At 44.6% G+C, this 27656-nt stretch overlaps 3 protein-coding genes across 3 annotated transcripts; 1 reads left to right on the forward strand and 2 right to left on the reverse strand.

Annotated features, from left to right (window-relative positions):
- Nucleotides 1–40: 40 nt before the first annotated feature.
- Nucleotides 41–7401, reverse strand: GTF2H3 (general transcription factor IIH subunit 3). Its single transcript, XM_081966491.1, has 13 exons — nt 7284–7401; nt 6921–7000; nt 5752–5858; nt 5345–5499; nt 4931–4993; nt 4330–4359; nt 4191–4219; nt 4021–4095; nt 3871–3924; nt 2744–2812; nt 1968–2103; nt 1830–1866; nt 41–1099 (listed from the first exon to the last, which is right to left on the reverse strand). Exons 1-13 carry the CDS (start codon nt 7291–7293, stop codon nt 1030–1032), a joined length of 915 nt encoding a protein of 304 aa, XP_081822617.1. The 5' UTR covers nt 7294–7401; the 3' UTR covers nt 41–1029.
- EIF2B1 (eukaryotic translation initiation factor 2B subunit alpha) lies at nt 7362–15345 on the forward strand. The gene is made up of 9 exons (XM_081966492.1): nt 7362–7516; nt 8668–8769; nt 9751–9887; nt 10275–10391; nt 12875–12991; nt 13492–13556; nt 13798–13873; nt 14219–14344; nt 15009–15345. Exons 1-9 carry the CDS (start codon nt 7504–7506, stop codon nt 15162–15164), a joined length of 909 nt encoding a protein of 302 aa, XP_081822618.1. The 5' UTR covers nt 7362–7503; the 3' UTR covers nt 15165–15345.
- On the reverse strand, nt 15225–25835 carry DDX55 (DEAD-box helicase 55). Its single transcript, XM_081966490.1, has 14 exons — nt 25707–25835; nt 24442–24492; nt 24260–24346; nt 23717–23808; nt 23557–23619; nt 22839–22988; nt 22048–22237; nt 20782–20864; nt 20515–20646; nt 19912–20004; nt 19229–19343; nt 18394–18562; nt 17225–17517; nt 15225–16602 (listed from the first exon to the last, which is right to left on the reverse strand). Exons 1-14 carry the CDS (start codon nt 25812–25814, stop codon nt 16450–16452), a joined length of 1779 nt encoding a protein of 592 aa, XP_081822616.1. The 5' UTR covers nt 25815–25835; the 3' UTR covers nt 15225–16449.
- Between the last annotated feature and the right edge of the window lie 1821 nt (nt 25836–27656).

Consider the following 27656-nt stretch of genomic DNA (forward strand, 5'->3'; position numbering starts at 1 on the left):
GAGGTATATTTCATAAAGAATAGTATACGGAAAGTATTCCTTTCTTCTTAGGTACTTTTATTGAGGGGCAGTGAAAAAAAGATCATTCAACAAAAATAGCATCCAATGTGTCGACAGTTAAGAATGAAGAGGCAGCTCAATAAATTAAACAAATGCAATTAATTCTAGGAAGTAAGCAACCCCTTCCAAATAAGAGAGCGAATCTTTCATTTTCGTTCATTAGAAAAGTAGTCACAATATTTAAAGGATGGAACGAACGATGCTAAATTACTTGTGTACAAACCAAGATGAAATATTAATTTTTGCCTCTTCTCAAAATCAACCAACCTGCCTTGAGCAAAATTTGTCTAGACAGAAGGTGTGAGACCTTCACTGTCCATAAAAGAGAAACCTGCAGGCAATTTTTATACCCAAAGTGATGAAGGAATATGGAGAATTCCATTGGAATAAGCTTTGTGGGTTTGGGTTAACATAAATTCCAGCCAAAACATTAAAAAAAACTGAGATACACTCAGATGCGGCTGTCAAAAATGGGAATCAGAAATCTTTTAGGAATCTGCTATTAACTATAGTGAAAAATGTAGCTTGCAATAGTTGTGATCTGAATTCTTTTTTTTTTAATCAAAAACCTCCCCCAAGGCAGCTTCTGCAGGGTCCAGCCCAGGAGCCCTGAAATGTCAATCCATCACAATTTTAACTTAAATAAAAGGGGATTTGTTTGGAATTAAGGTGTCAAGACTTAAACCAGTTTGATTTCTCTACCTACAAATACATGAAATGGGTCTTACATACCAACTTTGTTTATTTCCTTCTGCTCCGATGTCAGGTGTTCGTTTAAACCAGTGGCAGAAACCTGATTTTGTAAACACTTTTAGTACAGTGTTATGCACTGGCTGGAAATGCTTAGCCCTTTGTCGATCATTTTGAAAATACGTTTTGGTTTTCCTGGCACTCCACTTTTGCAGCTTTCCAGTTACAATCTGGGAGACAGGATTCCATGCAGAGGAGCAAGAGAAATCGATAATGCAGCTACATCATGACCTTCAATTTCTTTTTCTTAGACTTCATGACAGCCGGCAGCGAAATCTTGAAAGCGGTTCTGGAATAAAAGGAAACAGTCAGGAAAAAAAAGTGACTTTCTGCAAGGGCTTGATACATTCTGTCCGCCCCGACAAGCAATAAAAAAAAAACAATCAGCATTTGGGAATTGGTTTGGTTTGGTTTATTTGGATTTATATGCCGCCCTTCTCCAGAAGGACTCAGGGCGGCGTTGCTAGAGTTACACTATAACAATTGACCCAATGCAGCACTTAAGACTTATAGACCGCTTCACAGTGCTTTCCAGCCCTCTCTAAGCGCTTTACAGAGTTAACATCTTGCTCCCAACAATTTGGGTCCTCATTTTACAAGCCTCGTAAGGATGGAAGGCTGAGTCAACCTAGAGCTGGTCAGGATCGAACTCCTGGCTGTGGGCAGAGTTCGCCTGCAATGCTGCACTCTAAGCACTGCGCAGGCAGATAGGCAGGAAAAGGAAGGAAGGAAGGAAAGGGAAAGAAAGAAAGAAAAAAAGAAAGAAAGAAAGAAAGAAAGAAAGAAAGAAAGAAAGAAAGAAAGAAAGAAAGAAAGAAAGGAGGGAGGGAGGTAAGATCTAGACAAGAGTTGGTAGAATCAAGAGACAAAAAGCAGCAAGAAAAACAGTAAATTGGGACAAAGATTTCAGTGTTTCTGGAAACACAGTTTACATAATTTTGCATCTTTCATTTTGAAATAGTGATTTCAGAACCGGCAGTGTTTGATCACTTACAAAAGGATTTCTCGAGGATACTTACTCACAAGTGGTGCAAATTGGACTGAAGTTGCAAAATACTGTAAAAAAAAATAAAGCAAAAATAAAAACAACACTTTCAGAACAACTGTTTTAAGAGCACACAAATCAATTCAAAGCCCAGGAAACCCTTAATCCTTACTCGACAAACACACTGAGCAGACGTAGCCAATTTCAATCAGATTCCTGTGGCAGAAGCAGGCAGCCCGGTAATCCACGTGAACGGGAGGAGGGAGGATCAGCTGGGATCTCTGATCCTGATCCGGCAGATAAACCCACTGTCATTTTAAAAAGGGATGCGATTAAGACAAAATTGTGTAGGATAAGAACTGTGTTATAGTCTATATGTTAGTCAAAAATCCAGAGCAATAATGTCTTTTTTGACCGGCAAATTTTATTAAAAGCTGTCAGCTTAAAGCCCGACGTTAGAATAAAATAATAGAGTTGGAAGGGGTCTTGGAGGTCTTCTAGTCCAGCCCCCTGCCTAGGCAGGAAACCCTATACCATTTCAGACAAATGGTTAGCCATCTTCTTAAAGACTTCCAGTGTTGGAGCATTCACAACTTCTGGAGGTAAGTTGTCTACGGATTCATTGTTCTCACTGTCAGGAAATTTATCCTTGGTTCTAAGTTGCTTCTCTCCTTGATTAGTTTCCACCCATTGCTTCTTGTCCTGCCCTCAGGTGCCTTGGAGAATAGCTTGACTCCCTCTTCTTTGTGGCAGCCCCTGAGATAGTGGAAGACTCCTATCCTGTCACCTCTAGTCCTTCTTTTCATTAAACCAGACATACCCAGTTCCTGCAACCGTTCTTCATATGTTTTAGCCTCCAGACCCCTACGTTAAAGGTTTGGTAGAATTTTCCCACACTTCTACAAACCAAACAAACTAAAGCGAAGTGGCTAGAAAAACAGAACTCACCAGCAAATACTGAAGAAGCGAGGGTTTGTATGGAATTTTCAAGTAGATTCCGCCAGTTATATCACAGGCCTAGAAAGTAGAATATTATCCTTTATAAACAGCAAACAAACCCCTCCAACCATCTATGCAGATTCTCAGCCATCCAGGTTAGGGTTATCCCAAAGGTGCTTTTTTCAAGAGGTAACTGAACTGTCTGGTTTTTCTTCGAAGACGTTTTGCTTCTCATCCAAGAAGCTTCTTCAGTTCTCAGTTCAGTTCTTCTTCAGAGCTGAAGAAGCTCCTTGGATGAGAATCGAAAAGTCTTCAAAGAAAAATCAGAAAGTCCAGTTGCCTCTTGGGGAAAAAAAGCACCTTTGGGACAATCCCTCCAAAGAAAGACCAAAACTATATCTGAGGTTCAGAGCTGGAGCTTCTGCTTAGCTTGCAGTATTCCAGGATGAAGGAATAAACTCCAGACACTGAGTTGGAAGTAAAACGTTTAAGTTTAGTTTAGTTCAGTTTATTGTCATTGCACATCGTACAACGAAATTAAATACCATCTTCAGTGTACATTATAATTATCAAAATAAATACACACACATCTTTTACATTCTATATAATTGAAATTGAAAACCCGATATTGCACGACGTCGTAGAATTCAGTATAGTTACTGCTCTGCGAGAGAAGCTGTTTTTCAGCCTATTTGTCCTTGTTTTTATTGCCCTGTACCAGCTGCCAGATGGTAATAGTTCAAAAAAAAAGTGCCCAGGATGAGATGTATTTTTAAGGATGTTTTGAACTTTCTTAAGGCAGCGGGAGCTATAAAGCTCTTCCAAATAGGGGAGAGGGCAACCCATGACCCTCTGGGCAATGACCTTGACCCTCTGGAGCGCTGTCCTGTCTGCCACGGTGCAATTGGTAAACCAGACACAGGTGCAGTAAGTTAAAATACTCTCTATGGTGCAGCGGTAGAAGGTCACCAGCAATTTTCCATTCAGTTGTTGTTTCCTGAGTAATCTCGGGTAGTATAATATCTGCTGGGCCCTTTTGACCAGGGCTGCAATGGTATAGGAAGGACCATAAAGGAAAAACGTACGTTTCTCCACAAGAAATAAAAGATGAGGGAGAATAAAAACGAACATTGTACCTGCTGCAAAAGGCCCGAATCGGAATCCAATACACAGGCATCTATTAAAATATTCTGAGGGGGGAGAAAAAGAGAATTAGGATTCTCCAAAGAGAAAGCAATATAGTATTAATGCAAGTCAGGTGCTTATGGAATTACAGATCTTGTTACCCGTTTCTGGGCTGCAAAGATTACATTCATGAAATTCATATATTGCAATGCGCTATCCTCAGCTGCTTTTATGACCTGGAAAAGAAACCGGGAATTTCTTGATTTAGATCGCATGTTTGGCAGGAGCTATTTGGCTTCAAGATATGGAAGGGAATTTGCAAAAGTCTTACCAAAATCCTGGATTTTATTTCCTGGCTGGCTGCATGTTGAATAAGAGATGGAAAAAAAAAACCACAGAAGAAAGGATTAGCGGAGCTTGGGTCAATGTTTTACAATAATAGGACCAATAGATAATATCAGGCTACGTACTTTTGCTTTCTTTTGTTATCCTGTGAATATCTGAAGCACAGGACATTCAGGAATCATTGGAATTGTATTTTGGAACAGAAAAAATGTAGTTGAAACAGGATGACTTAGGGACGCGGTGGCTCAGGGGCTAATGCAAGTGGAAAAATACGAACCACCTTTGGTGGGAAGGGAACAGCGTTCCGTGCGCCTTTGGCATTGAGTCATGCCGGCCACATGACCACAGAGACGTCTTCGGACAGTGCTGGCTCTTTGGCTTTGAAACGGAGATGAGCACCGCCCTCTAGAGTCGGGAACGACTAGCACGCATGTGCAAGGGGAAACTTTACCTTTAACAGGACGATTTGAAAAAGTCTACTTCACTAATGGACTGCTTGCTCTCATACAAGAACTTAGAGCAGTGTGGAAAAAAATAAAAACAGTCCTGAGATAAAATGGTGGGAATAAAACCAGCAGCTCTTCAAAGTCAATACAATTTAAAAGGAGGTTGAAAAAGAAGATGGACTCAGCCAGGTGGTCCTTAAAGTCCTGAGGCTCAACACAGGTATATACACAGAAATGCAAAGTCATTTTTGAGACTTTTCTTTTTTTATAAAAAGGATACAGCACAGTGCTTTTGCAAGCGATCCAGCCAGCAAAGTTTCTGTCTGCTGCCCCTTTACTTCAGCTACGATCACAAAGGAATAAAAAGAAATTAAGTAGCATATTCTTTACTCATTCCAACTTGCACAGATTACTGTCAATACCACTGTTTTTCAATCTTAGCAAAATATAGATATAGATAAGGAAGCCAGATGAATCCTATTGAAGAAGGTTTTGAAAAACCCTGTGAGGCTAAGGATTTTCAAACCAAGACTTAAGGGGTCCACAATTTCATATCAGCACGCAGGTCAAACCGACTATGATTTAATAATACAATACTACATTTTGGGAAGTCAGACACCTAAAATTTTGGGTGGGAAAAAACAGAAATATGAAACACCAAAACTATGCAACAAATCCATTGGCTTCTTCTTACTATTGGACATCAGGTCCTTTATCTCCTCTGCAATGGTTTCATTTATGGTGGCTAATACTTCGTATTTTCCATCTTTGCTACCAGAAATATTTGACTCCCCGGATTCTCCGAAGAGATCAAGGGCTGCCCAGTTTTTTCCAGGAAACAGGAAACGGCTGAGAGAAGAGAAAATAAAATTACGTTAACCGTTTAGCAATTCAATCACTCGCACAACTGCAAAATATTAATCGCTTTCTATTTCATGAAGAAAAATATAACAAAATATCCTTTAGTTTCTTCCTGTTTAGTTTTACATTAAATTTCAGGGTTTTTTAAAAATTCCTTGTACAATTCTTAACTAGGCATCAGGAGTTTATCGTTCAATAAAAAAAGATTCCTAGAGCAACGATCAACGGGAAACAGAATACCTTTCGTGTATGTGACTGGCTATCACAGCAAGTTTGTTGTTACGGTTCATAAATAAATGTGAGTTTCCCAACACCATGGCGGCATCGAGGCATTTTGATAACGTAAGCTGTGAGGAGGAGAAATATTATCTAAGCCTAGAAACTTCCAAATCAGAACCAAACATCCATAACATTTCAAGCCCCATTTGTAAAAAATAAAATTAGAAACTATTAATTTGTTTAAATAGCAATAGCTCTTAGACTTTTATACCACTTCACAGTGCTTTATAGACCTCTCTAAACGGTTCACAGTCAGCCTCTTGTCCCCAACAATCTGGGTCATTTTGCCCACCTTGGAAGGACAGACGGCTGAGTCAACCTTGAGCTGGTTAGGATCGAACTCCTGGCAGATGGCAGAGTTGGCCAGCAATGCTGCATTGTAACCACTGCACCACCATGGCCCTTCCTTCCTTCTTTCCTCCCTCCCTATCTTCCTTCCTTCCTCTCCCTCCCTATCTTCCTCCTTTTCTATCTCCCTCCCTTCCTATCTTCCTTCCTCCCACCCTCCTTTCCTATCTTCCATCCTTCTTTCCTCTTCCTCCCGACTTAGCACTAGCACTTAGACTTATGTATCACTTTACAGTGCTTTCCAGTGGTTTACAGAGTCAGCCTCTTGCCCTAACAATCTGGGTCCTCATTTTACCCACCTCGGAAGGACGAAAGGCTAAGTCAACCTTGAGCCGGTCAGGATCGAACTCCTGGCATGGAGCAGTGAATTAGCATGCAATGCTGCATTCTAACCACTGGGAAGGAAGGAAGAAAGGAAGGAAAGATAAAAGGAAGGAAGGGAGGGAGTGTGGGGGCCAGGAAGGAAGGACAATAGCAGTAGCACTTAAGACTTAACTACCGCTTTGCGGTGCTTTTACAGCCCTCTAAGCGGTTTACAGAGTCAGCCTCTTGCCCCCAACAGTCTGGGTCCTCATTTGACCCACCTCGGAAGGACGGAAGGCTGAGTCAACCTGGAGCCTGGTGAGATTCGAACTGCCAAATTGCAGGCAGCTGGCAGTCAGCAGAAAGAGCCCGCAGTACTGCACTCTGACCACTGGGCCACCACGGCTCATTTAAAGAAATCCCTTTAGGTGGAAACCCAACCTATTGTGGTTGGGTCATTTATGCCCGCGATATCTTACCTCTGAGCCCAACAAGGCCTGTTTGCCCCACCAGATAGGGTTTGCATCCACGACAACGACTAGGAGATTCACCTCCTCGTCTACAAAAAGAAGATCAAGCACAGAATTCAGGAGGCGAGACCGTATCTGCCACCCAGGCCTTCATCCAGCCAGGCATCTCAAGCAGCTGCTGCTGCGAACATCCAGATGTTGAAAGCTACTATGGGGCGTGAAGCCACTCTGCACATGCTCAGAGGCGGCCACGCTTCAGAATAAAAACCGGCCTCCCCACAACCGAGGACCCCAGGGGCCCGGAGCAGGGAAAGGTCGGAGGCATCCCGCCCAACCCCGAGTTGAAATCCAGAATTCGAACCCCAAACTCACCCCCGCTCATGGCGGCGCAGACGGACCCCCCCGGGGTCGCCCGAAAGTGACGTCATGGGCACTCCGGTGCTTCTTTTTGGACGTCCCCCGCGCGTGTTCGCCTGACGAGCGCAACCGGGAAAGGCTTCCGGCGAGGTGGCGCAGCCTTGCGGCAAACGTTCCGGGGAGGCGTCGGCGTCGGCGTCGGCATCGCCCGAAGTTTCCCTTGTTTATTCCCACCATGAACGAAGCGGGTGAGCGGAGGGGGGGGGCGACCGGGGGATCCCCGAAACGGGCATTGTTTCGAATTTCGGTTTGGAACTGGATTGGGTTTTTTTTTTAAGCCTGCCTTGGGGAGACGGGAGTCCCTCGCCCCGGGAGCCAAAGAGGCAGGGAAAGGGAAGGATGGCAGAGGGAAAGAGAAACCGCAGCTGGAAGTTAAAACAGGTGGAAATGTCAGGTCTCTTGTCGACTGGTGGGTGGGAGGGAAGAGTTTCCTTTTGGATCAGCATCAACCTTCTGCCGTGACGTTTCTTTAGCATTGTAAAATGCATGTCGATTCCTAATTATTTTATTATTATTATTATTATTCGTCTTTATTATTCCTGTCTCTCCTGTCTGTCTATCTATCTATCTATCTTCCGTCCATCCATCATCTCTCTGTCAGTCTATTCATCTATTCACTCACCCATCCATCCACCCACCCATCCATCCATCCATTTATCCATCTACCTATCTATACGTCTATCTTCTGTCCATCCATCATCTGACTATTCATCTATTCATCCATCCATCCACACACACACACACACACACCCATCCATCCACTCACCCACCCACCCTTCCACCCACCCACTTCATCTATCAATCTATCCATCCATCTATCATCTATCCATTCATGCACCTACCTATCTATCCATCTTTCTTCCGTCCATCCATCATCTGTCTCTCTGTCTATTCATCTATCTATCAATCCACCTTATCTATCCATCTATCTCTCTATCTCTGTATCTCTCTACCTACCTACCTATCATCTATCTATCTATCTATCCATCCATCCATCCATCCATCCATCTATCCCTCTATCCATCCATCCATCTATCTATCATCTATCTATCCCTTATCTATCTATCTATCATCTATCTATCTATCTATCTATCTATCTATCTATCTATCTATCTATCATCTATCCTAGCTCTCTCTAAAAACATTACTTTTCTGAAAGTGGTCCAAACGCTATAGCCTATGATGCAAGTGAGTGAGAGGGTGTGGAATAAATGCAAAATATTCCCTTTGGAAGAGTCTCACAGCTGCAAAATGTTTCAGTCTATAAAATGCGAAAGGAGCCCTTTTGTAAGCTTAGGGATTTCTAATTAGTTTTACTTTTCCTGTTCCACCTCTGCAGAGTTAGTCGATGCCTTTAACACCCAGATGAGGCAGGATCCAGGTGTTGCCTCTGCGGTGGCTGCCATCCGGGTCTTACTGGAATTCCTGAAGAGGGACAAAGGTACATAATGTCTTGGCTTTGCATGGAGTGAGCGTCTGGCAGAAAGATAGTAAATCACAGCGGGGTGGAATTATGCTAAAATTCTATTTAGACATCCTAATCCTAAATCATAACTGATATATAATAAGTCACACTGTAGGATATGGATCTTGGTATCTCGGTTTGCTAGCTGGATTTGTGTTAAATGCTTTGGCTTTTGTCTTAATCCTGTCTGAACTGTAAAATAAGACTATGAAATATTCTTTGTAAAAGCTCAATTACACATTTCTGGGATCAAAATCGCTGATCTGGAAGTTAACACATGAACTTACAGGAAGTGAGAGTGTGTTCCCCTCTTTAAGTTAACTTTTATGACTTCCCAGCTTCCTGCCTCATTTTATTTATATATATATATATAAAAGCCAAGTACCATTCACTCATCACGAAATCTTCAGAACTGTAAAGCCTACAAACTTGAAATTTGGCACGTCTGTTCCTCTTGGCGTCTAGGTGCTCGCTAAGAAAGGATTTTTCAAAATGACCATCAGATCATTATTACTTCTTATACAGTAATTAACACGTTCTGATGCTAAGGAGTTCTACTCCCCCTCCCCACCTGAAAAGAACTCTGTTCCAACTGCCAGTTGCCTCACATTCCATTACCTCAGTTCAAACTGGCAGACGTTCCACTCCTTCACTCGGGTCTGCGGCTCCTTACAGTACTAAACATCGGTACCTCACCAAAATGTCTATGCCTTCCACCTATGGAACTGATTCCGGACTCAAGGCAGCGGGAGCGGTATTCTCTTATGTGTTTCAATCACTGACCACCACTGAGCCAATGGATTGTGAACCGAATTTCTCCTGCATAGCCCGAACACATAGTTTTGTTGCGATGCACGGGTATCCAGCTAGTATTCTATATCCCAAGATGAAGTTGTAAAAACTGAATAACAACTTTTTTGTTCACAGCAACTTTCTTTAACTTTTTTATTCCCTCAGGTGAAACCATCCAAGGACTGAGAGCCAATCTAAAACAGGTTATTGAAACGCTCTCTCGCGTCGATTCCTCCGTAGCCATTTCTTCTGGGGGAGAGCTGTTCTTAAGATTCATCAGTCTCACCTCTTTGGAAAACCCGGTGAGTTTCCCTCATCTCCTGCATGTAAATATTCGCCACCCAGCTTCCGAATGTTTTAACGTTGAAAAGTGCTGAATGTAGCTTCATGAGTAATGTCGCTCTGATAAGCATGGATTTGTCCTGAATGGTTGAAACAGTACAAAATATCAGGGATCGATCTTGGCAAATATGAAATGTCGAAGGGCTCCTTATACAGCTTTTATTTTTACGTGTTACAATGCAGAGTTAAGTTTCCATGCGTTTTGAGGGGTAAGAATTTGGGTGAACCCACTCCGTCACTCATCTGGGTAAAGATGCTGTTTGTTTTACCCAACGCAGGTTTTAACTTGTTTCTTCAATCTTCTGTATCATTTTTCAATCTCGCTGTTTTCTGCTTTTGTTCCCCAGGACTATTCCAAATGCAAAGACATCATGATTGAAAGAGGAGAGGTCTTCCTTCAGCAGATTTCTTTTTCGAGGAAAAAAATCGCCAAGCTTTGTCACAACTTTGTGAAAGACGGCGGTGTGAGTAATACGGGTTACACTTAGTATTTTTTTCCTTCCTGTTGTCAGGGTTCCAAGTGACACCCCCAACCAAAGAAGACTCACAAGGCTTGAGTTTCCTCAAAGTTCCATTTTATTAGCGATGTCATATCGGCACACCTGGGAAAACCCGAATCTGAAAGCTTACAGGTTTTCGCCACCCAAATGAAAGTCCAAGTCCCTGCCCAGGACCCACATGTCCATCAAATGGTCCAATCAGGCACCGTCCAACACTGGAGGTGCCTCCCAGTCAAAACATCACAGCCGCAAGGCCAGATGACCTTGATTTTCTGAGAAAGAATGTTGTTATGGCTACCTACATTCCCTCTAAGGTGCGCGGCTGCGCTAGCGCGCAGGTGGCAAGAAAACACCGCGCAGCAGTTTTCAACTGCCGCGCAGTGATTTCTATTGCCACAGGCTTTGGAAGCTGGGGAGGTCCTTTGCAGGCAGCTAGAACGGGCCGCCTGCAAAGGACTTCCCCAGACTTGCTTTGAGGAGCACGGGGCGACTGAGGCTAGTTGTGAAGCCCCAAAGCCCCCACCGCCACCGGAAGAACTGCTGCCACCTCCTCCTCCTCCTCCTCTAACAGGCAGCACTGCCGGATTTGCCGCCCGGCGCTGCGGCTGAGATGAAGCCGGCAAAGCTCCAGCCGGCATCTCTGCGCGTGGCAGCGGCGCCTCCCCTCTGCTCGGAGCACCTGAGCTCAGCGCTGGGTTACCCCTGCCTGCCCCCTCCTCCTCCTCCGCCATGCTTTTGAAGAGCCATGAGGCTGCGGGAGACAGTAGGAAGGCGGGGAGGGAGCAGGGGGAAAAAAAGCCTCATGGTTCTTCAAAAGCACGGAGGAGGAGGAGCGGGCACGGGTTACCCAGCGCTGAGCTCAGGAGCAAATCTGGTGGTGCTGTTGGAGGAGGAGGAGGTAGCAGCAGTTATTCTGCTGGCAACTCGTCGGCAACTTCAGCAGCAGCCCTGCCCACAATGAAGAAAGCAGAGATGGAGCAGATCCACGCAGATGACGTCGCTGCAACATGACTGGAGGAGGAATTCTGGGAGTTGAAGTCCACAAGTGTTAAAGCTGTCAGGTTTGAAGAGCTCTGCATTTTTTTTCTAGGGGTGGAAGGGTCTTGTAACTTGACAGCTTTAAGACTTCCATGCTTCAAATGCCAGAGTTCCTGAGCCAACAGGACTGGAGGAGAAATTCTGGGAGTTGAAGTCCACAAATCTTAAAGCTGTCAGGTTTGAAGACCCCTGGGGGTTTTTTTCCCTAAAGGGTTAGGGGTGCAAGGGTCTTGTAACTTGACAGCTTTAAGAGTTGCGTGCTTCAAATGCCAGAGTTTCTGAGCCAACATTTTGGTTGCTAAGCAGGAGCGTTGTTAAGTGATACTGATATTATATAACACTTTGAATTAAGCGGGTACCTTGAAGAAACATAACTTTGAGTTTCAAATAATACTGATTTCGTTGTTGTCTTAGGTGACATCTGTGAAAAAAATTTGGGTGCTCAGGCATGAAAATGTGCCGCTCAAACACTATACTTTTCTGCTCACATCGAAAAAAAATTAGAGGGAACATTGATGGCTACATATCACCCATACTCTGTATAATCCCCCCTCCCATTTTCCCACAACAGAAAATGTGGCAGGCTGAAGGCAAAGACAAAAGGAATTTGTCTTTGGTGCAGATGCTCTCGGTGTACATAAAAAGACGATACATTCATCAAGAATCAAAAGGAACAGCACTTAATGATAGTCATAGGGTATAAATAAGCAATCAGAAAACAATCAATATCCATATAAATTGTAAGGACTACAAGCCACAAAGTTACAGTCCTGCAGTCATAAGTGGGAGGAGAGTTGAAATAATTTATGTCCAGGATGCGAGGGGTCTGTAGATATTTTCACAGCCCTCTTTTTGACTCATGCAGTGTGCAGGCCCTCAATGGAAGGCAGGTTGTCAGCCATTGTTTTTTCTGCAGTTCTGATTCTCCTCTGACATCTCTGTCTGTCTTGTTGGGTTGCAGAGCCAAACCAGTTAGTTATGGGGGTTCAGATGAGAGACTCAATGATTCCTCTGTAGAACTGAATCCGCAGCTTTTTGGAGAGTTTGAGCTTCCTGAGTTGGCGGAGAAAGAACATTCTTATATAATGTTCTTGTAACATTCTTAAATAATATAACACAGGCGATCTTGGATCATCTAACTTATTTAATCTGTCATTATTTGTTTACCAAAACTGTGATAGGATTTTTGTTTTGAAGGCAGCTATAAAAATAATCTGGAATAAATACATCATTTAGCCAGCCGGTGCTGGGGGATGTAATATTTTCATTCTCTTCCTATATTTGTCCCACTGGTTCCATTGCATGAGAAGAGGAGCTCTTCCTGATTCCTTGCCCCCAATAGAAAGGGTCTAGGGACTGATAGCGTAAGCTACAAATGGAAACGAAAAACATTTGGGTTGTTTTTCCAGAAAATACTGACTCACGCTTACTCCAAAGTGGTTCTCCGAGTGTTAGAAGCAGCTGCACTGGCCAAGAAACGTTTTAGCGTCTACGTCACGGAATCGCAGCCGGATCGAGCAGGGCAAGTAAAAGAAAAAAAATATTTCCCCCTCGTTAGAAAAAGTTAGAAAAAAGTCTTTCTTTCTCTTGGTGAGGTTGTCTGAAGGGGCTTGTTTTGAATTTGAAATCCCAAGCGGCAAACTTTCTTTTCTTGGATTTATCCATGGTTGGAGTACTGGGGGTTGAAAAACTCAACAAATCACGTGCTGGTGGGTGTGGCACCTTGGCGGTTGTGCTGCATATTTTGAGCGACGGGGAGCTGCAGCAGAGGCAACATGCAGCTCCAAAGCCACGAGTTGCTGACTCCTGCCCTAGCCTGTGATTTTGGAGCATCTTGGTGGCTTCCTTTTTGTGAAACGAATGAAAAGTTGTTTTAAAAATAGGAGGAGTAGCCAAGGGACTGCCCATTTAAAATTTGTTTTAATCAATTGCTCTGCTTAATAAAAGGCAGACGGTAGGATCCAAGCGACGTTTCTTATGAAACAGACTCGTTTTAATCTGCGTGTCCTAACTTCAACACAGGCAGAAGATGGCAGAAGCCCTCAAGAATCTCGGAATTCCTGTCACCATAATTCTAGATGCTGCAGTAGGGTAAGTCTGATGGGTTAATGTTGGCAATTTCCCCAAGCAACAGGAGATAAAAGCCATTTTAGGGAAGATTCCATTGGGAGAGTTAAAACAGAGTAACGTAGCATATTTGCTGGAGAGGAATTCCCTTTAACCTAAATAAAAGGGTTTTTTTTTCGGGATGAGGAGTCGGCTTCTTAGCTTTTGGGAAGCCTAGGTCAGCACATGGACAAAGAGCCCCGTTTTTCTCTCTCTCTCTTCAAAGATACATCATGGAAAGGGTCGATTTGGTGATCGTGGGCGCTGAAGGCGTCGTCGAAAACGGCGGAATCATTAACAAGGTGAGGGTTTGCCTGTCAATTGTGTAGCAACTTCTCAAATGATTCGTGTTTGTGTGTCCAGTTCTCCCTTTTGCTTTGGGGAGAAAGCATTCTAGCTTAGCACAGGCTTTTAACCAGTAAGGACAAAGCTAGTTGATTGACCCACAATCATCCAGCCAACTTTCACACCTAAGGTGGAACTAGAATTCACCTCCTCCTGCTGATTGGCTCAAAGTCACCCAGACGGCTTTCATGCCTAAGAACTCACCTCTTCCACTTCTGTTCAGAAAATTCCAGCGAGTCAAATCGCTGCTTCCGTGTCCTAACCATTGTACATCTTCTCCCCCTGCCTAACGTCATCTTCAGATTGGGACCAACCAAATAGCCGTCTGCGCCAAAGCGCAAAACAAACCCTTCTACGTGGTTGCTGAGAGTTTTAAGTTTGTACGGCTCTTCCCTCTGAACCAGCAGGATGTCCCGGATAAATTTAAGGTAAGAGAATGCCAAGTCGTAAACTCGCATCCCTGGCCTGCTCTCGAGTTGCCATTGGCAGGAGGGGGCAAAACTGATGGGAGCAGCACGGCAGCCACAACCAGAAGCACATTCCACGCATATCTTTCTCAAGGCTGTCGCAAAAGGGGATCACCTGACCCCGGGACACTGCGACCGTCATAAATACGAGTCAGTTGCCAAACGCCCAAAATTTGATTACGGGACCATGGGAATGCTTCAACCCTCATGTGAAAAACAGTCATGTCCCTTTTTTCAGTGACTTCGTAATCTTGACCAGTCATTAAACGAAACTTTGTCAGTCAAGGACTACCTGTATGGCAGGGACAGAAGTGTGGGTGGATCAGTTTTAAGAAACTAACCAAAGCTGCCCCTCTCAAATAATGGTAACTGGACTTTCGGGGGGGGGGGGGTTTGAAGAGGTTTCACTTCTCATCCAAGAAGCCTCTTCGGCTCTGAAGAAGAACTGAACTGAGAATTGAAGAAGCTTCTTGGATGAGAAGCGAAACCCCTTCAAAGAAAAAAAAACAGAAAGTCCAGTTGCCTCTTGAAAATAAAAAGCATATTTGGGACAACCACGACCTGGATGGCTTGAGAATCTCCCCCGACATTTGGTAACTCAGATCATTTCTTTCGTTCTCCACAGTACAAAGCAGATACGCTGAAGACACAAAAGCCTCTTACAGTTGAACATCCTTGGATCGATTATACGTCCCCGTCTCTGATCACGCTGCTCTTTACGGATCTCGGGGTCTTGACCCCTTCGGCTGTGAGTGACGAGCTGATTAAACTCTATTTGTAGAGGGCCTGCCCGAGCGTGTGGATTGCAGGCAGCAAATGTAAACATAAGCAGGGAACTTCCTGATCATTTGCCAATTTATTTTGCGGATATTTTTTTTAAAAAAAAGATAGTCATTTATACAAACAAAAAAACTCGCCGACCAAAAAGTAAATTATTGGAATAAATCCACTCAGAAGGAAAATCAAGGTTTTGTCATATATATCATATATTTTCTGGTCCACCTGCTGATCCTGGTGGAGCTGGTAGATTCGGACAGTGAGGAGGTTGGGGAGGAACCTGGGCCAGTCTTGGAGTCTGGAGAAGGCTCTGATGAGGGCTCTGTGTCGGAGGCAGAAAAGGGGCCAGGGCCGTATGCCAGTTATCAGCTGCCTTCAAAGTCAGACATCAGTGAGGCAGACAAACAGTTGGAGCCTGTTCCCAGTGTGCGCATGTGCAGAGTTGCCAGGCGAAGGGAGCAGCTAAAGAACAGGGGTCGACTTGGGAGTAAGGCCACAGGTGGATGGTGAATGGCCCCTCCCAGAGGGAATAAAAGAGGGGTGAAAGGGGAGTGGAGTTTGCAGGAGACCATGAGTTCGCTTAATTGGTCTGTGACTCTCGGAGACTCCTTGCCAAGTTCTGCAGATATGGGCCTGGCAGCTCTCCAAGCCAGATAAGGTCTGTGACCGTAAATCCTCCCTTGAAAGACTTTGCTGGAGGTGAATGAGCAGAATTCACAGTCAATTATTAAAAGGGTTTTTTTGTCGGGATGAGGAGTTCACTTCAGGCCCTCGGGAAGCCTCGGTCAGAACACCTGAGATAGGCTGCAGTAGAATGCCATTTAAAATGCATTTTCCAAAAAGTAAGAAGGCCGTGAAGTCAAAACTGGGTTGGGTCCATTGAATTTACGTGCAGGTAAAAATAGGTCACCGGGCTGTATTTGCATTAACGTTTTTGCTTGGAGATTTCATCACTTTTTAGTATAAGTCTAATCTTTATTGTCATTGTACTTAAATACAACGAAATTGGTTGTATTTTTAACTGCATCTTTTTAACAGCAGAAGTTAAATAATATCTTGAAGACATTTGCTTCCATTGCAGGCAGACAATACTGAATTAGACAGACTTAATTCTTCCAGCAGAGTTGGCTTTGCACTGCCTCCAGTGGGAATAAGAGGAAAGAAACTTGGATCATTCCCCCATTTTGCACGGAGAAATCCAGAGTCGACGTTAAGGAATTCCAGCACCGCCAGCCAGAGAGTCCGTATTCGCTGAGACGAGAAAGGTCCCCGTGTTCACGCCGTCTTTTTTATCCTTCTGAATCCGAGCTGCTTCCTCCTTTCCCACTGCCCAGCAGTGTCTTCTCAAACTCCTTCTCGCTGATTTTACCCCTTTTGAGCTTTTTCAAAAGCCGGGTATCGTTCAGAAGCTCCTCCATATCCTCATTGTCAACATCAGAACCCTAGAGAGAGAGAGAGATTTTTTAAAAACAGAAAATGAAAAGCTGCTGCTTCTAATAATTCTTTTGACCTCCCTTTCCGCTTGTTCTGGGCAGTCCACTCACAAGGGAGATCACTGGAGTGAAAGGTTACTTTAAGCCATTGTTAAGGGATAGTGAGATGGCTCAGACGCTGAGCTTGTTAATAAGGAAGGTTGGCAGTTTGGTGGTTCGAATCCCAAGCGCCGCGTAACCGAGTGAGCTCCCGTGACTTGTCCCAGCTTCTGCCAACCTAGCAGTTCGAAAGGACGTAAAAAAAATACAAGTAGAAAAATAAGGCCACCTTTGGTGGGAAAGGAACAGCGTTCTGTGCGCCTTCAGAGTTGAGTCATGCCGGCCACATGACCACGGAGACGTCTTCGGACAGCGCTGGCTCTTCGGCTTTGAAATGGAGATGAGCAGCGCCCCCTAGAGTCAGGAATGACTAGCACACATGTGCAAGGGGAACCTTTGCCTTAAGGGATGGTGGTTATTTTTATCTCGGGATGGTTGACAAATGGAGTTAATTGTCAATAGGAGAGAATTATTGTAGCTCAAGGTTGAACCTCTGGAGTCCTTGGGGCTCTCTGTGCAAACCCAAACTCACCTCCTCCCTTTTCCGTTTGGCTGTCAATTTCCTTTTCTTCTCCTTCTTTGCTTTCTGCTTGGACCAAGGTTGATTTCGGGGCGTCTTCCTCCCCATTCTGCGGACGGGACCTTCTTCCTTCCATTGCGCCAACAGCTTCTGCCTCTGCCTTTCCCTGTTCTTGTCTTTGAACGCGATCGAATCCGTGTCGATCTCAACGGGGGTGAAGCCCGAGAGGTCCTTCCATTTCAGCTCCGGCATCTTTGGCATCTTCACGAGGGCAAAACCTCGGGCGAGGCTGGCAAAATCCAGATCTGTTTAAAAAAAAAAAAAAGGGACACACAGACCGGTGGGTCTCGGCGCGAGTGGAATCCAAACCCAAAGCGGAGACTCGGTGGGTGATTTCAGATGCCGTAATATAACTAAACTTGTGGTGGTGGAAAGCGGCCGAAGTTTTGAGGGCAACCAAGAAGAGACCACAGTAGGTGGGTGGCCAGGCTAAGTGGGCTTCTCCCAGTCACTGGAGAGGAGCAATTGGAAGGGGATGGGGGTTTTCTTGCCTTCTACTTTGGTTTGTGGTGTGTGTGTGTGTGTGTGTGTGTTTGTGTGTTTCTCACTTTGACCTGGTAGAAAACCACGTTGTTGAGGTGCAACAGGAGAACAGGTGCAAATTGTTGGCTATAAGCTCCAAAAAAATGCTTAGGTGTCTTACCTAGTATTGGGCATGGAATCTTTCTTTCTGTCTGTCTGTCTGTCTCTCTCCCTCCCTCTCAACACACACACAGGGAGGGTGAAGGAGGGAGGGGGAGGGAAAAAGAAAGGGAGAGGAAAAGAGAAAGAAAGGGAGAAGGAGGAGGAAAGAGGGAGGGAGGAGGAGAGAGAAAGGGGGAGGGAGGGTGGGAGAAAGGGAACAATGGAGGGAGAGAGACTGTTATTTAGAGATCATCAGACATTGAAAAGGACAAATAGAAAAACATGTCCCCCCCTCCCCCCCCCAAAAAAACACCAAGCACAGCTAACAAAACAGGATGGGCTGAAACCAACACGAAGTTCCAGAGATTGCAAAGTTATTGAAGAACTGGAAAGAAAGAAACGTCGTAAACGCTAAGAGGCAGATTCTCCTATGTGGTGGCCATGCTCAAAAATAAACAGAAAGGAACATTCAAGTGTTTTCAGCTAAACCAGCTCACCTTTGATCCGGAAGATCAGGTTGCATTCGTGTTTGGCATAGGCCTGGACGCAAGAGACAAAGGCCTTCATCCCTTTTTCGTACACGGCTCGGTCGGCCAGACTCAGCGACTTCAGCTTTGGTAGGACGTCGACGACGTTCCTCTGCGGATTCAGTTCCTCCATGGGGCACTAGCAGGGAAGATTGCGCTTTTAGCTCCTTCAAGCTCTCAAATGACACGTTTTTTCATATTTATTTATTTACTTTTTATCAAAAAGATTATTTCTCTTTTGGCATAAGACCCTGCCTTATAAGACTATAAGACTAAGTTACCTATTTGAGGGGGAAAAAACCTATTTCACTAGACATAAACAATAATAATACTAAATGACACCCATTAATAGATAACTCATTCCTTAATTTCCAATATTCAGGTTTTCCCTATCCCCAAGTGGATTCTCTCTTTACTAGTTTTCGATCAAAATATAAAAGAGAGGGACTCGGGGGCTAAGATGCTGAGCTTGTCGATGAGAATCCTAGGTTCGAATCCCCAGCGCCGCGTAATGGAGTGAGCTCCCATGACTCATCCCAGCTTCTGCCAACCTAGCAGTTCAAAAGCACGTAAAAAAAATGCAAGTAGACAAATAGGAGCCACCTTTGGTGGGAAGGGAACAGCGTTCCGTGCGCCTTCGGCATTGAGTCATGCCGGCCACATGAACCACGGAGACGTCTTCGGACAGCACTGGCTCTTCGGCTTTGAAACGGAGATGAGCACCGCCCCCTAGAGTCAAGAACAACTAGCACAGATCTGCGAGGGGAACCTTTACCTTTACCTTACAAAAGAGAGGCTCTCTCACCTTCTGGTTAATGGCCAGGAAACTGATGTAAGCTTCTTCCATAGGAAGTAAGAAGACGAGCGCACTGCCCAGGTGGCCAATGCGAGCGGTGCGGCCACAGCGATGCACGAAGGCGCTGCAGAGAAAACGGGGGTAAGGAAATGCTCGATTGGGCAAGGAGAAGCTTTTCAACAGTTCACACTCTGTTTAAACCAGCAGGGAATACTCCTCGTTGAAATGGCTTACCACTAGGCCAGGGGTCTCTAACCTTGGCCACTTTAAAAGACTTGTAGACTTCAACTCCCAGAATTCCCCAGCCAGCTGAGCATTGAATTCTGGGAGCTGAAGTCCACAAGTCTTAAAAAGGTGGCCAAGGTTGGAGACCCCTGCACTGAGCAGTAAGATGGCACAGCGGTTAGAGTGCAGTACTGCAGGCTGCTTCTGCCGGCTGCTGGCTGCCTGCAATTTGGGCAGATTGAATCTCACCAGGCTCAAGGTTGACTCAGCCTTCCATCCTTCCCAGGTGGGTAAAATGAGGACCCAGATTGTTGGGGGGCAAGAGGCTGACTCTGTAAACCGCTTAGAGAGGGCTGGGAAGCACTGTAAAGTGGTATATAAGTCTAAGAACTATTGCTATTGCTACTATTCTTTTGTGGAAGCATTTTGCCTCTGGATGCTTTTCTAGAGGGGGAGAAGGGGGCTACCTTGCACTGCTTGGGGGGTCGTACTGCAAAACCCAGTTCACCTCCGGGATGTCTATGCCACGGGCCATCACGTCGGTACACACCAGGATGCCGCTGGGAAATCGAGAAGGATGACAAAACGTTGAAAAGGGGATGGAGATCAGAGCTACAGCAGTAACGTTGCTTAATATTTGAAGCACAGCAGGAATTCATTTTAAACCAGACATAATAATTATCATTAGATTTCAGGTATCCCATTATTACATTATAGGTGAGTTATAATACACCTTCCACATCGTTTTCCCATTGTTGGGTTGGGTTTGAGTGAAAGGAACTGGTTCAGTTGCTAGGCTGCTTTCCTGCCTAAGATGGGACTAGAACTCACCATCTCCTGGTGACTGGCCCAAAGTCACGTAGTTAGCTTTCCTGCCTAAGGCAGGACTAGAACTCACTGTCTCCTGGTGACTGGCCCAAAGTCACATAGTTAGCTTTCCTGCCTAAGGCAGGACTAGAACTCACTGTCTCCTGGTGACTGGCCCAAAGTCAGCCAGCCAGCTTCCATGACTAAGGCAGGACTAGAACTCACCGACTCCTGGTGATTGGCCTAACTCCCTATTTCTCTACCTTGGAAGTTTCCGGAACTCTGTAAAGATCCTGTTCCTTTTGTGTTTCATCTTTCCATGGATGCACATGATTTTCACGTTCTTAATCAAAGACTCCAAAGCCTTCCCATAATATTCCACGCAAGCACAGGTACTGAAATCAGAAACAAAGAGCTAGGTTTTAAAAAAAAGAACCATTCTTTATTTATATATTCCTATAAGCCACCAACTTGGGAACAGCGAAAATTATTCGGGGTAAGCCTCCATCCTCCTCTCCATTTTATCCTACCTGAAAAAGAGAAGGTGCTTTTCTGGCTTGTGTTGACGCAGGAAGTGAACCAGCTGGTTAAATTTCTCGTCGGCCTTGCAGATCTAAAAAACACCAAGACGGGAGCAATTTAGCGAATGATATTCAAAGTCCTCTGTGGAATCTCTCCTCAAAACTCCTGGGCTCGAAGATCACCGCAGATGGGGACTGCGCCAAGAAATTACGCTTGCTCCTAGGGAGGAAAGCGATGGCCAATCTAGGCAGCATCCTAAAAAGCAGAGACATCACCCTGCCAACAAAAGGGCATCTAGTCAAGGCTCTGCTTTTCCCACTTGCAATGGATGGCTGTGAAGTTTGGACCATAAGGAAGGCTGAGTGCCAAAGAATGGAGGCCTTTGAACTCTGGTGCTGGAGAAGAAGACTCCTGCATTGAGTCCCTTGGACTGCAAGGCCATCCAACCGGTCAGTCCTAGAGGAGATCCACCCTGACTTCTCTTTAGGAGGCCAGATCCTGAAGAGGGAACCCAAAGACTTTGGCCACCTAAGAAGGAAGGACTCCCTGGAGAAGAGCCTCATGGGGATGGAGGGTAAAAAGAAGGAGGGGAGGCAGAGAAGGAGGTGGCTGGATACAGTTACCGAAGCAGCCAGCGTGAGCTTCACGCTTGCCCCAAAGAAGAGGGGCAAAGCACCTGACACCAAAGCATCTGAGGGTAGGACAAGAAGCAATGGGTGGAAACTAATCAAGGAGAGAAGCAACTTAGAACTGAGGAGGAATTTCCTGGCAGTGAGAACAATTAATCAGTGGAACAGAAGTTGCCTCCAGAAGTTGTAAATGCCCCAACACTGGAAGTCTTTAAGAAGATGTTGGATAGCCATTTGTCTGAAATGGTATAGGGTTTCCTGCCTAGGCAGAGGGTTGGCAGGTCCCTTCCAACTGTTGGTATTCCTATTCTGTTCTATTCTGCTCTATTCTATTCCACTCTATTCCATTCCATTACTATTCTTATTCTATATTCCAATATTCTATTCTATTCCATTCCATTCTTATTCCATTCCATTCTTCATTCCAATATTCTATTCTATTCTTTCTTATCCTATCCTATTCTAATTTCTATTCTATTCCATACTATTTGATTCGATTCTAACAGTGGTCGTAAGTCGAGGGCAATATGTACGTACAGCAATATGACCGACGAAAAGTATCTTGTCTGGAGACCAAGATCAAAGAGATCTCGAGCCCTTCCCCCCCCTTTTAAAAGCCCCTCCAGAAAACAGAATTGACCTCACCATGTAATAGTTCTTGAGCCGAGTGGGGGTCTTCTGGGTGTCACTCGCCGCCATTCCTTTCTCCTTCACCGAGATACGGACGGGGTTGCGGAGTCCTGCTCTGACTAAATTGTCCACCTCCTGCGTCTGCGTTGCGGAGAAGAGTCCCGTCCGCCTCTGCTTCGGCAGAAAATCCAGGATCGTATTCAAACTGCAGGCACAACGAAGGAACGGTGTCAGAAGCCTTCGATTGGCAAAAGGGGGAAACCAGATCCCTAGGCCAAAGGCTTACGCGTTTTCCCAAGCTGCAAAAGCTGTACCGTTTTTTTCAAAGTATAAGACGCACCTCCCATAAGACATAAAAGGGCAAACGGACGTGAGACTTTGCAGGAAGCAATTTTGTTCGTTCTGGTCGGTTCAAACTCTGAGAAACTCTGTTTGACTCTGTGCTCCGTTTGGCCTTGCAAAACTAACTGGCATTTAGGTCTTTGGCAGCGTTTCAAGGGAGATAAAGGTGGGTGCTTATCAGCCTTATCCTGAAAGACTGTGGCAGACTTCTGTCGGACTCTTCACAAACTGTGACTCATTACGGGCCGTGAACGAATATAATTCACAGCCGTTTAAATAAAAAGAGGGGGTTTGGGGGACTAAGCGTGTGGTTTATGCTTTATCAGGAACCCTAGGTCAGAACAAACTCAGCAACGGTTGCAAAACATAACTCCTGGAAGCTGGAGCAAGCAACTTCGAGAAAGGAAAATGAAATCCATCGATCCAGTTTATAATAACGAATGTCAACCAATGCAAGAGTTTACCTTGCTTCGAAGCCCATGTCCAGTAGCCGATCTGCTTCATCCAAGACCAAAATATCCAGAGTTTTTACAGCCTTGGCCAAATCCAGGCCCTCCGATTTCCTCCTGAACATGTCCTCCAAGCGACCTGGGGTGGCCACCAGAATGTTTCCACTGTTCAGGAGAGAAAAAAAGAAGATTTGTAGGTTGGTTTTGAGATGGGTACTTGGAACAGCTTAGATCCTGCAATGATACCTTTAACACTTTCAAGGTCTGCCTATCCTAGATCTTTGGGAAGGACTCCGTAGGTCAGAGGTCGACAACCTTAAACACTCAAAAGAGCCATTTGGATCAGTTTCCCACCCAAAAAAAAAAAAAAAAAAACACCGGGAGCCACAAATCTCTTTTGACATCTAAAATGAAGATAAGGCTGAATATATCGGCCTACCGAGGGTCGAAAAGCTCAATAAATCGTGCACCAGCGGGAATCACGCATTGGTGGTTGTGACCCATATTTTGAGCAACAGGGGGCCACAGCAGAGGGATGATAAAAGAGCCACAGGCGGCTCCAGAGCCGCAGGTTGCCGACCCCTGCCCATAGGTAGATAAAAAGTGTCAAATCTAGTCTAAACACCTGGCTGACTGCGTGATCAATAATAAAGTAAATTTTATATATAGCCTGACTGCGGGTGACTCCGGATGGTTAATAGTTTTACAGCAATGACCTCACTGTTTAACTCACCCTCGTTCTTTGAATCTTTCTACATCTTCCATCGGATTCTTCCCACCAATCAAAAGGCACTGGCTGGAGAAAAAAGAAAGAAGCAGCAGCAACCTCTTAAGTCAAAAAACAAAAACAAAACGAGGCCATCCTGCTTTCCTAATCATCAGATGGAACTTACCTGAACTGTGGGTAAAATTTGAGGAAATGGGAGAGCACCTCATCTATTTGGGTAGCAAGCTCTCTTGTGGGAGTGATGATAAGCGCGCCAATCTAAAATCACAATCCACAAAAAAAGAATTATCATCAATATAGCTTCAGCTGGAGCCACATGTGGTTCTTTTAACCCTCTGCTGCGGCTCCGTGATGCTCAAAATATGCGTCACAACCGCCAATGGCACGTAATTTATTGAGCTTTTCAACCCTCAGCAGGCTGATATATGCAGTTAGATTAATTTTGTGGCTCCTGGTGTTTTTTTTTATCTGGGAAGTGGGTCCAAATGGCTCTTTGTGGGTTTAAGGTTGCCAATCCCTGACCTAAGTTATATTAGTAAGACCTCTCTCTCTCTCTCTCTCTCTTTCACAAAATGCAGACACGAAAATAATACTCAGTATTTCTTAAGTAACAACCAGGATTTCAGTGCCAGATGGAAGAGTTAGAAAAGTTGGATTTCCAGATTATCCCACTAGGTCTTTAAAAAAAAGAAATGAACCCACATATTACCTGCATTTTTTTAAGCTTTTCTTCACGCCGCAGTAGTATTTCTATGAGGGGAATGACAAATGCTAGCGTTTTCCCACTGCCGGTTACCTGAGAGGACGAAAAATAGAGATATCCAAGAGGTTCCTGAAGGCCTCAGAGAAGAAAAATCATGGCTAAAATATATATATTTTAAAATCACTCACTGCTTCAGCTGCCACGTCTTTATTACTCATAAATAAAGGGATTGTTGCACTCTGTTGAAGAAGCGAGAGAAGTTATGAGGGGCCACGAATGCTTTGAAAGAAATGCATCAGAGGAACGATGTGGAAAGGCAGATTTCTAGTTTGGCAGTTGATTCAAACATCAAGATTTTACTCATTCATTCAATCAATCCATTTTTCATGGCTGCCCAACTCAACAAGCGACTCTGGCTGGCTTACAAAGTCTAAATTTTTAAACCAATGAAAACATTTGGAAAGACATTCAAACATTACAAGCCTCCCCCAAATGATATTTAAAGCATCCCACTGGCTGTCCAAAGCATCCAAAAAGATGTTTATTTGTGCTTTTTTTTTAGGATTTAGGCTTTTTTTTAATGCTTTGTTAATTTTATTGTTTTACTGGTTGCATTTTTTTGTATGTAAACCATTGAGAGTCAGGTAACATGCAAATTTCATATACTATTGTGATTCGCTGCACCTTCAGCCAGATGTTGGGACTCGATTTAGGTTTTTTGCCTTCCTAGCAAGTCCCTTCCCAAGAATTGCCATAGGAGGAGAAGGAAGAGGAGGATACACACACACATAAATAGATACACATATAAACATATATTAAAATATGTGTGTGTGTTGTATTTGTGCTGATAAATAGAGACTAGTATAGATCTATTTCAAGCTATTTAGCTCTCATCAGCTAGAAGAAGAAGAGGAGAAACAGGAGGAGAGGAGGATACACACACATAAATAGATACACATACATATATATTAGAATATGTGTGTGTGTGTGTGTGTTGCATTTGTGCTGATAAATAAAGGGAGACTAGTATAGATCTATTTCAAGCTATTTAGCTCTCATCAGCTAGAAGAAGAGAAAGAGAAGAGGAGGAGGAGAGGAGGAGAAAGGAGAAGGAAGGACAAGAAGAGGAGAAGGAGGAGAAGAGGAGGAGAAAGAAAAGGAGAAGAGGAGAAAGAGAAGAAGAAGAGAAGAAGAGGAGGAGGAGAAGAATGATTATTATTAGTCTTATTAATATATAATCCCTATATGGAAGAGCTTGGGTGGCTTTCCCTTCATCCAAAGAGGCAGCAGATACCCAGCCTTTTGTAGGCTCCTCCTCTTCTTCCTCCTCCAGGCGGGCTTTGCATCCAATTCCATCAGCACGGCGAGAGGGGGGGGGGGGGAGGCTGGGGACGATGGGACTTGGAGTCCAGCCCTGCGGGGAAGCGTCAAGGGAAGCCCTCCCGCGGCCTACCTGCACGGGCGTCATGTGAGAGAAGCGCAGCTCCCGCAAGGCCTGCAGGACTCCCGGGCTGAGCTCCACGGGCAGCGATTCCCACGTCCCCTCCGTCACCTGCTCCATCTTGCGCCCTCTTGGGGGTTTTGGGCCCGGAAATTCAGTCTGACCTCTTAAGAGGCTCCCCTCGCGGCGAGCGTCCTTCACTTCCGGTCCCCGACCGGGAAACAAATCCCGGCGCGGAAGGCTCCGCCCCATGATGAATCGTATCGCGGATCCAAATGAATAATTTCTACTCCGACCCCCACCACCACCACCTCTCTGGTCAAGCAGGAGGACACCCCCACCCCCGAGACCATGCTGGACTACCCAGTCTTTTCTTGAAAACCTCCAGGGGTGAAAAAGCACCTTTGGGACTCCAGAGATGGAGCACCCACAACCCAATCAGTCTTGTTATGTACCTTGGCAGAGTTGCTAATACTTTAGTTGCTTTACTAATTCCCACAACTCTGCCAATATAATTTACTAAGACTGTATTACTAATATTCCTAGTACCTATCTCTTCCCACTTATGACTATAACTATGTTGCTTGTATCTTTACAATATATATTGTTTTGTTTCCTAGTGTGATTTGATTGCTTATTAGTAACCTATGAGTGCCACTGTTTTCCCAGTTGCAAAGGATGGCTGTGAAAGTTGGAGGTTGAGCGCCAAAGAACGGAGGCCTTTGGACGATGGTGCTGGAGAAGATTCCTGTGAGTCCCTTGGACTGCAAAGCGATCCAACCGGTCAGTCCTAGAGGAGATCAACCCTGACCGCTCTTTAGAAGGATCTAAATACTTTCTGTGTTGTGTGTATTTCCCTAAGATTATGCTGGTGTGGTTTCGGTTGATTTAAATACCAACCTAATAGGTCCCATTGACTTGTAATCATCATATAATCTTCCAGATGTTTGTCTCCCCTGCCCCATTATACACCTATTTGAAACAACTTGTCCCTTTAAGGTAAAAATAAAAACATACCAAAAAATTATAATGATTGTTGAAAACGTAAGAGAAGCATCAGGCTAACCAACTTTTATTTTTTTTAAAGAAGATATTTATTTAATTGAATCTGGCCAAATTTCAAACATTTTTTTAAATGTACATTTTCTACGCTGAGCTCCACTGATCTCGTATTAGGATTGGCATACAATGGCTGTACTGGCGAAGTTGGCGAAGAAGTATTCTTCCATCTCCGTCTCTGGCTGAAAAGATTACCGGAACCAGGAAAACTTGTAACGAATTTTAATTAAATTAGGTACAAAACTCTTTTCTGCAGTACTGACAGAATCCTCCCCCCCACCTCCCCTTTGAAAAGAACCCGTTCCCGCCCCACTCCCCAAATTATAACCAATATACATCAGTCCAATATACATCAGCCACCACATAATCTTGGACCAGGCCCACCCCGATAGATAGACGTGGTGATTGTTAATTCCATCATCCGGATAAGTAAGAAGAAAGAAAGAAAAAGAAAAAAAACCAAACACCTCAATTCTATAAAAACTTATGTCGATGCGTGAAAAGAGAACAAGCAGAAAATAAGATGGCGGGCAAGTTCGGGGCAACGGCGCGTTTCTGGAGAAGAGGCTCCTGTGCCTTGAAGAGCAGGGCAGCGAGGAAAAGCTGAAGAGAAAAGTTATGGAATTACACTCATAACTTGAGAAGAGGCGCACCCGTTCAGTGGGGAAATAGCCTCTGGGGAAGATTCAGCAACCAAAAAAAAAAGAAAGTGGCATTTTTCCGTTCCATTTTGCTCGGTTCAAGGAAAAAAATGATTTCCCATTCAAGGTTGGCCCAGGCTGCAGAGTACTGTAGAAACCTTCTCCCCGACTCCTCTCAAAAGATCAGAAAGCTTGTTCCTACCCTAGGGCTAGAAACAGGAGCATCTTTGGAAGTATCAGCAAAGAGGGGACGACGTTAGGC

The sequence above is a fragment of the Natrix helvetica genome (genome assembly GCF_964273705.1).
Source record: "Natrix helvetica genome assembly, chromosome: 14".
In the NCBI taxonomy this organism is placed as follows: domain Eukaryota; kingdom Metazoa; phylum Chordata; class Lepidosauria; order Squamata; family Natricidae; genus Natrix; species Natrix helvetica.

Coding starts and splice junctions, on each gene's coding strand:
- GTF2H3 (XM_081966491.1), bottom strand. Junction 4,096..4,190: donor AAATAAAATCCAGGATTTTG/GTAAGACTTTTG, acceptor TTTCTTTTCCAG/GTCATAAAAGCAGCTGAGGA. Junction 1,867..1,967: donor CTGCTCAGTGTGTTTGTCGA/GTAAGGATTAAG, acceptor TTTTTTTTACAG/TATTTTGCAACTTCAGTCCA.
- EIF2B1 (XM_081966492.1), top strand. Junction 10,392..12,874: donor ACTTTGTGAAAGACGGCGGT/GTGAGTAATACG, acceptor TTGTTTTTCCAG/AAAATACTGACTCACGCTTA. Junction 14,345..15,008: donor ATGTCCCGGATAAATTTAAG/GTAAGAGAATGC, acceptor CGTTCTCCACAG/TACAAAGCAGATACGCTGAA.
- DDX55 (XM_081966490.1), bottom strand. CDS start 25,814: ATGGAGCAGGTGACGGAGGGGACGTGGGAATCGCTGCCCGTGGAGCTC. Junction 20,647..20,781: donor AAGCACCTTCTCTTTTTCAG/GTAGGATAAAAT, acceptor TTCTGATTTCAG/TACCTGTGCTTGCGTGGAAT. Junction 17,518..18,393: donor CCTGATCTTCCGGATCAAAG/GTGAGCTGGTTT, acceptor TTTTTTAAACAG/ATCTGGATTTTGCCAGCCTC.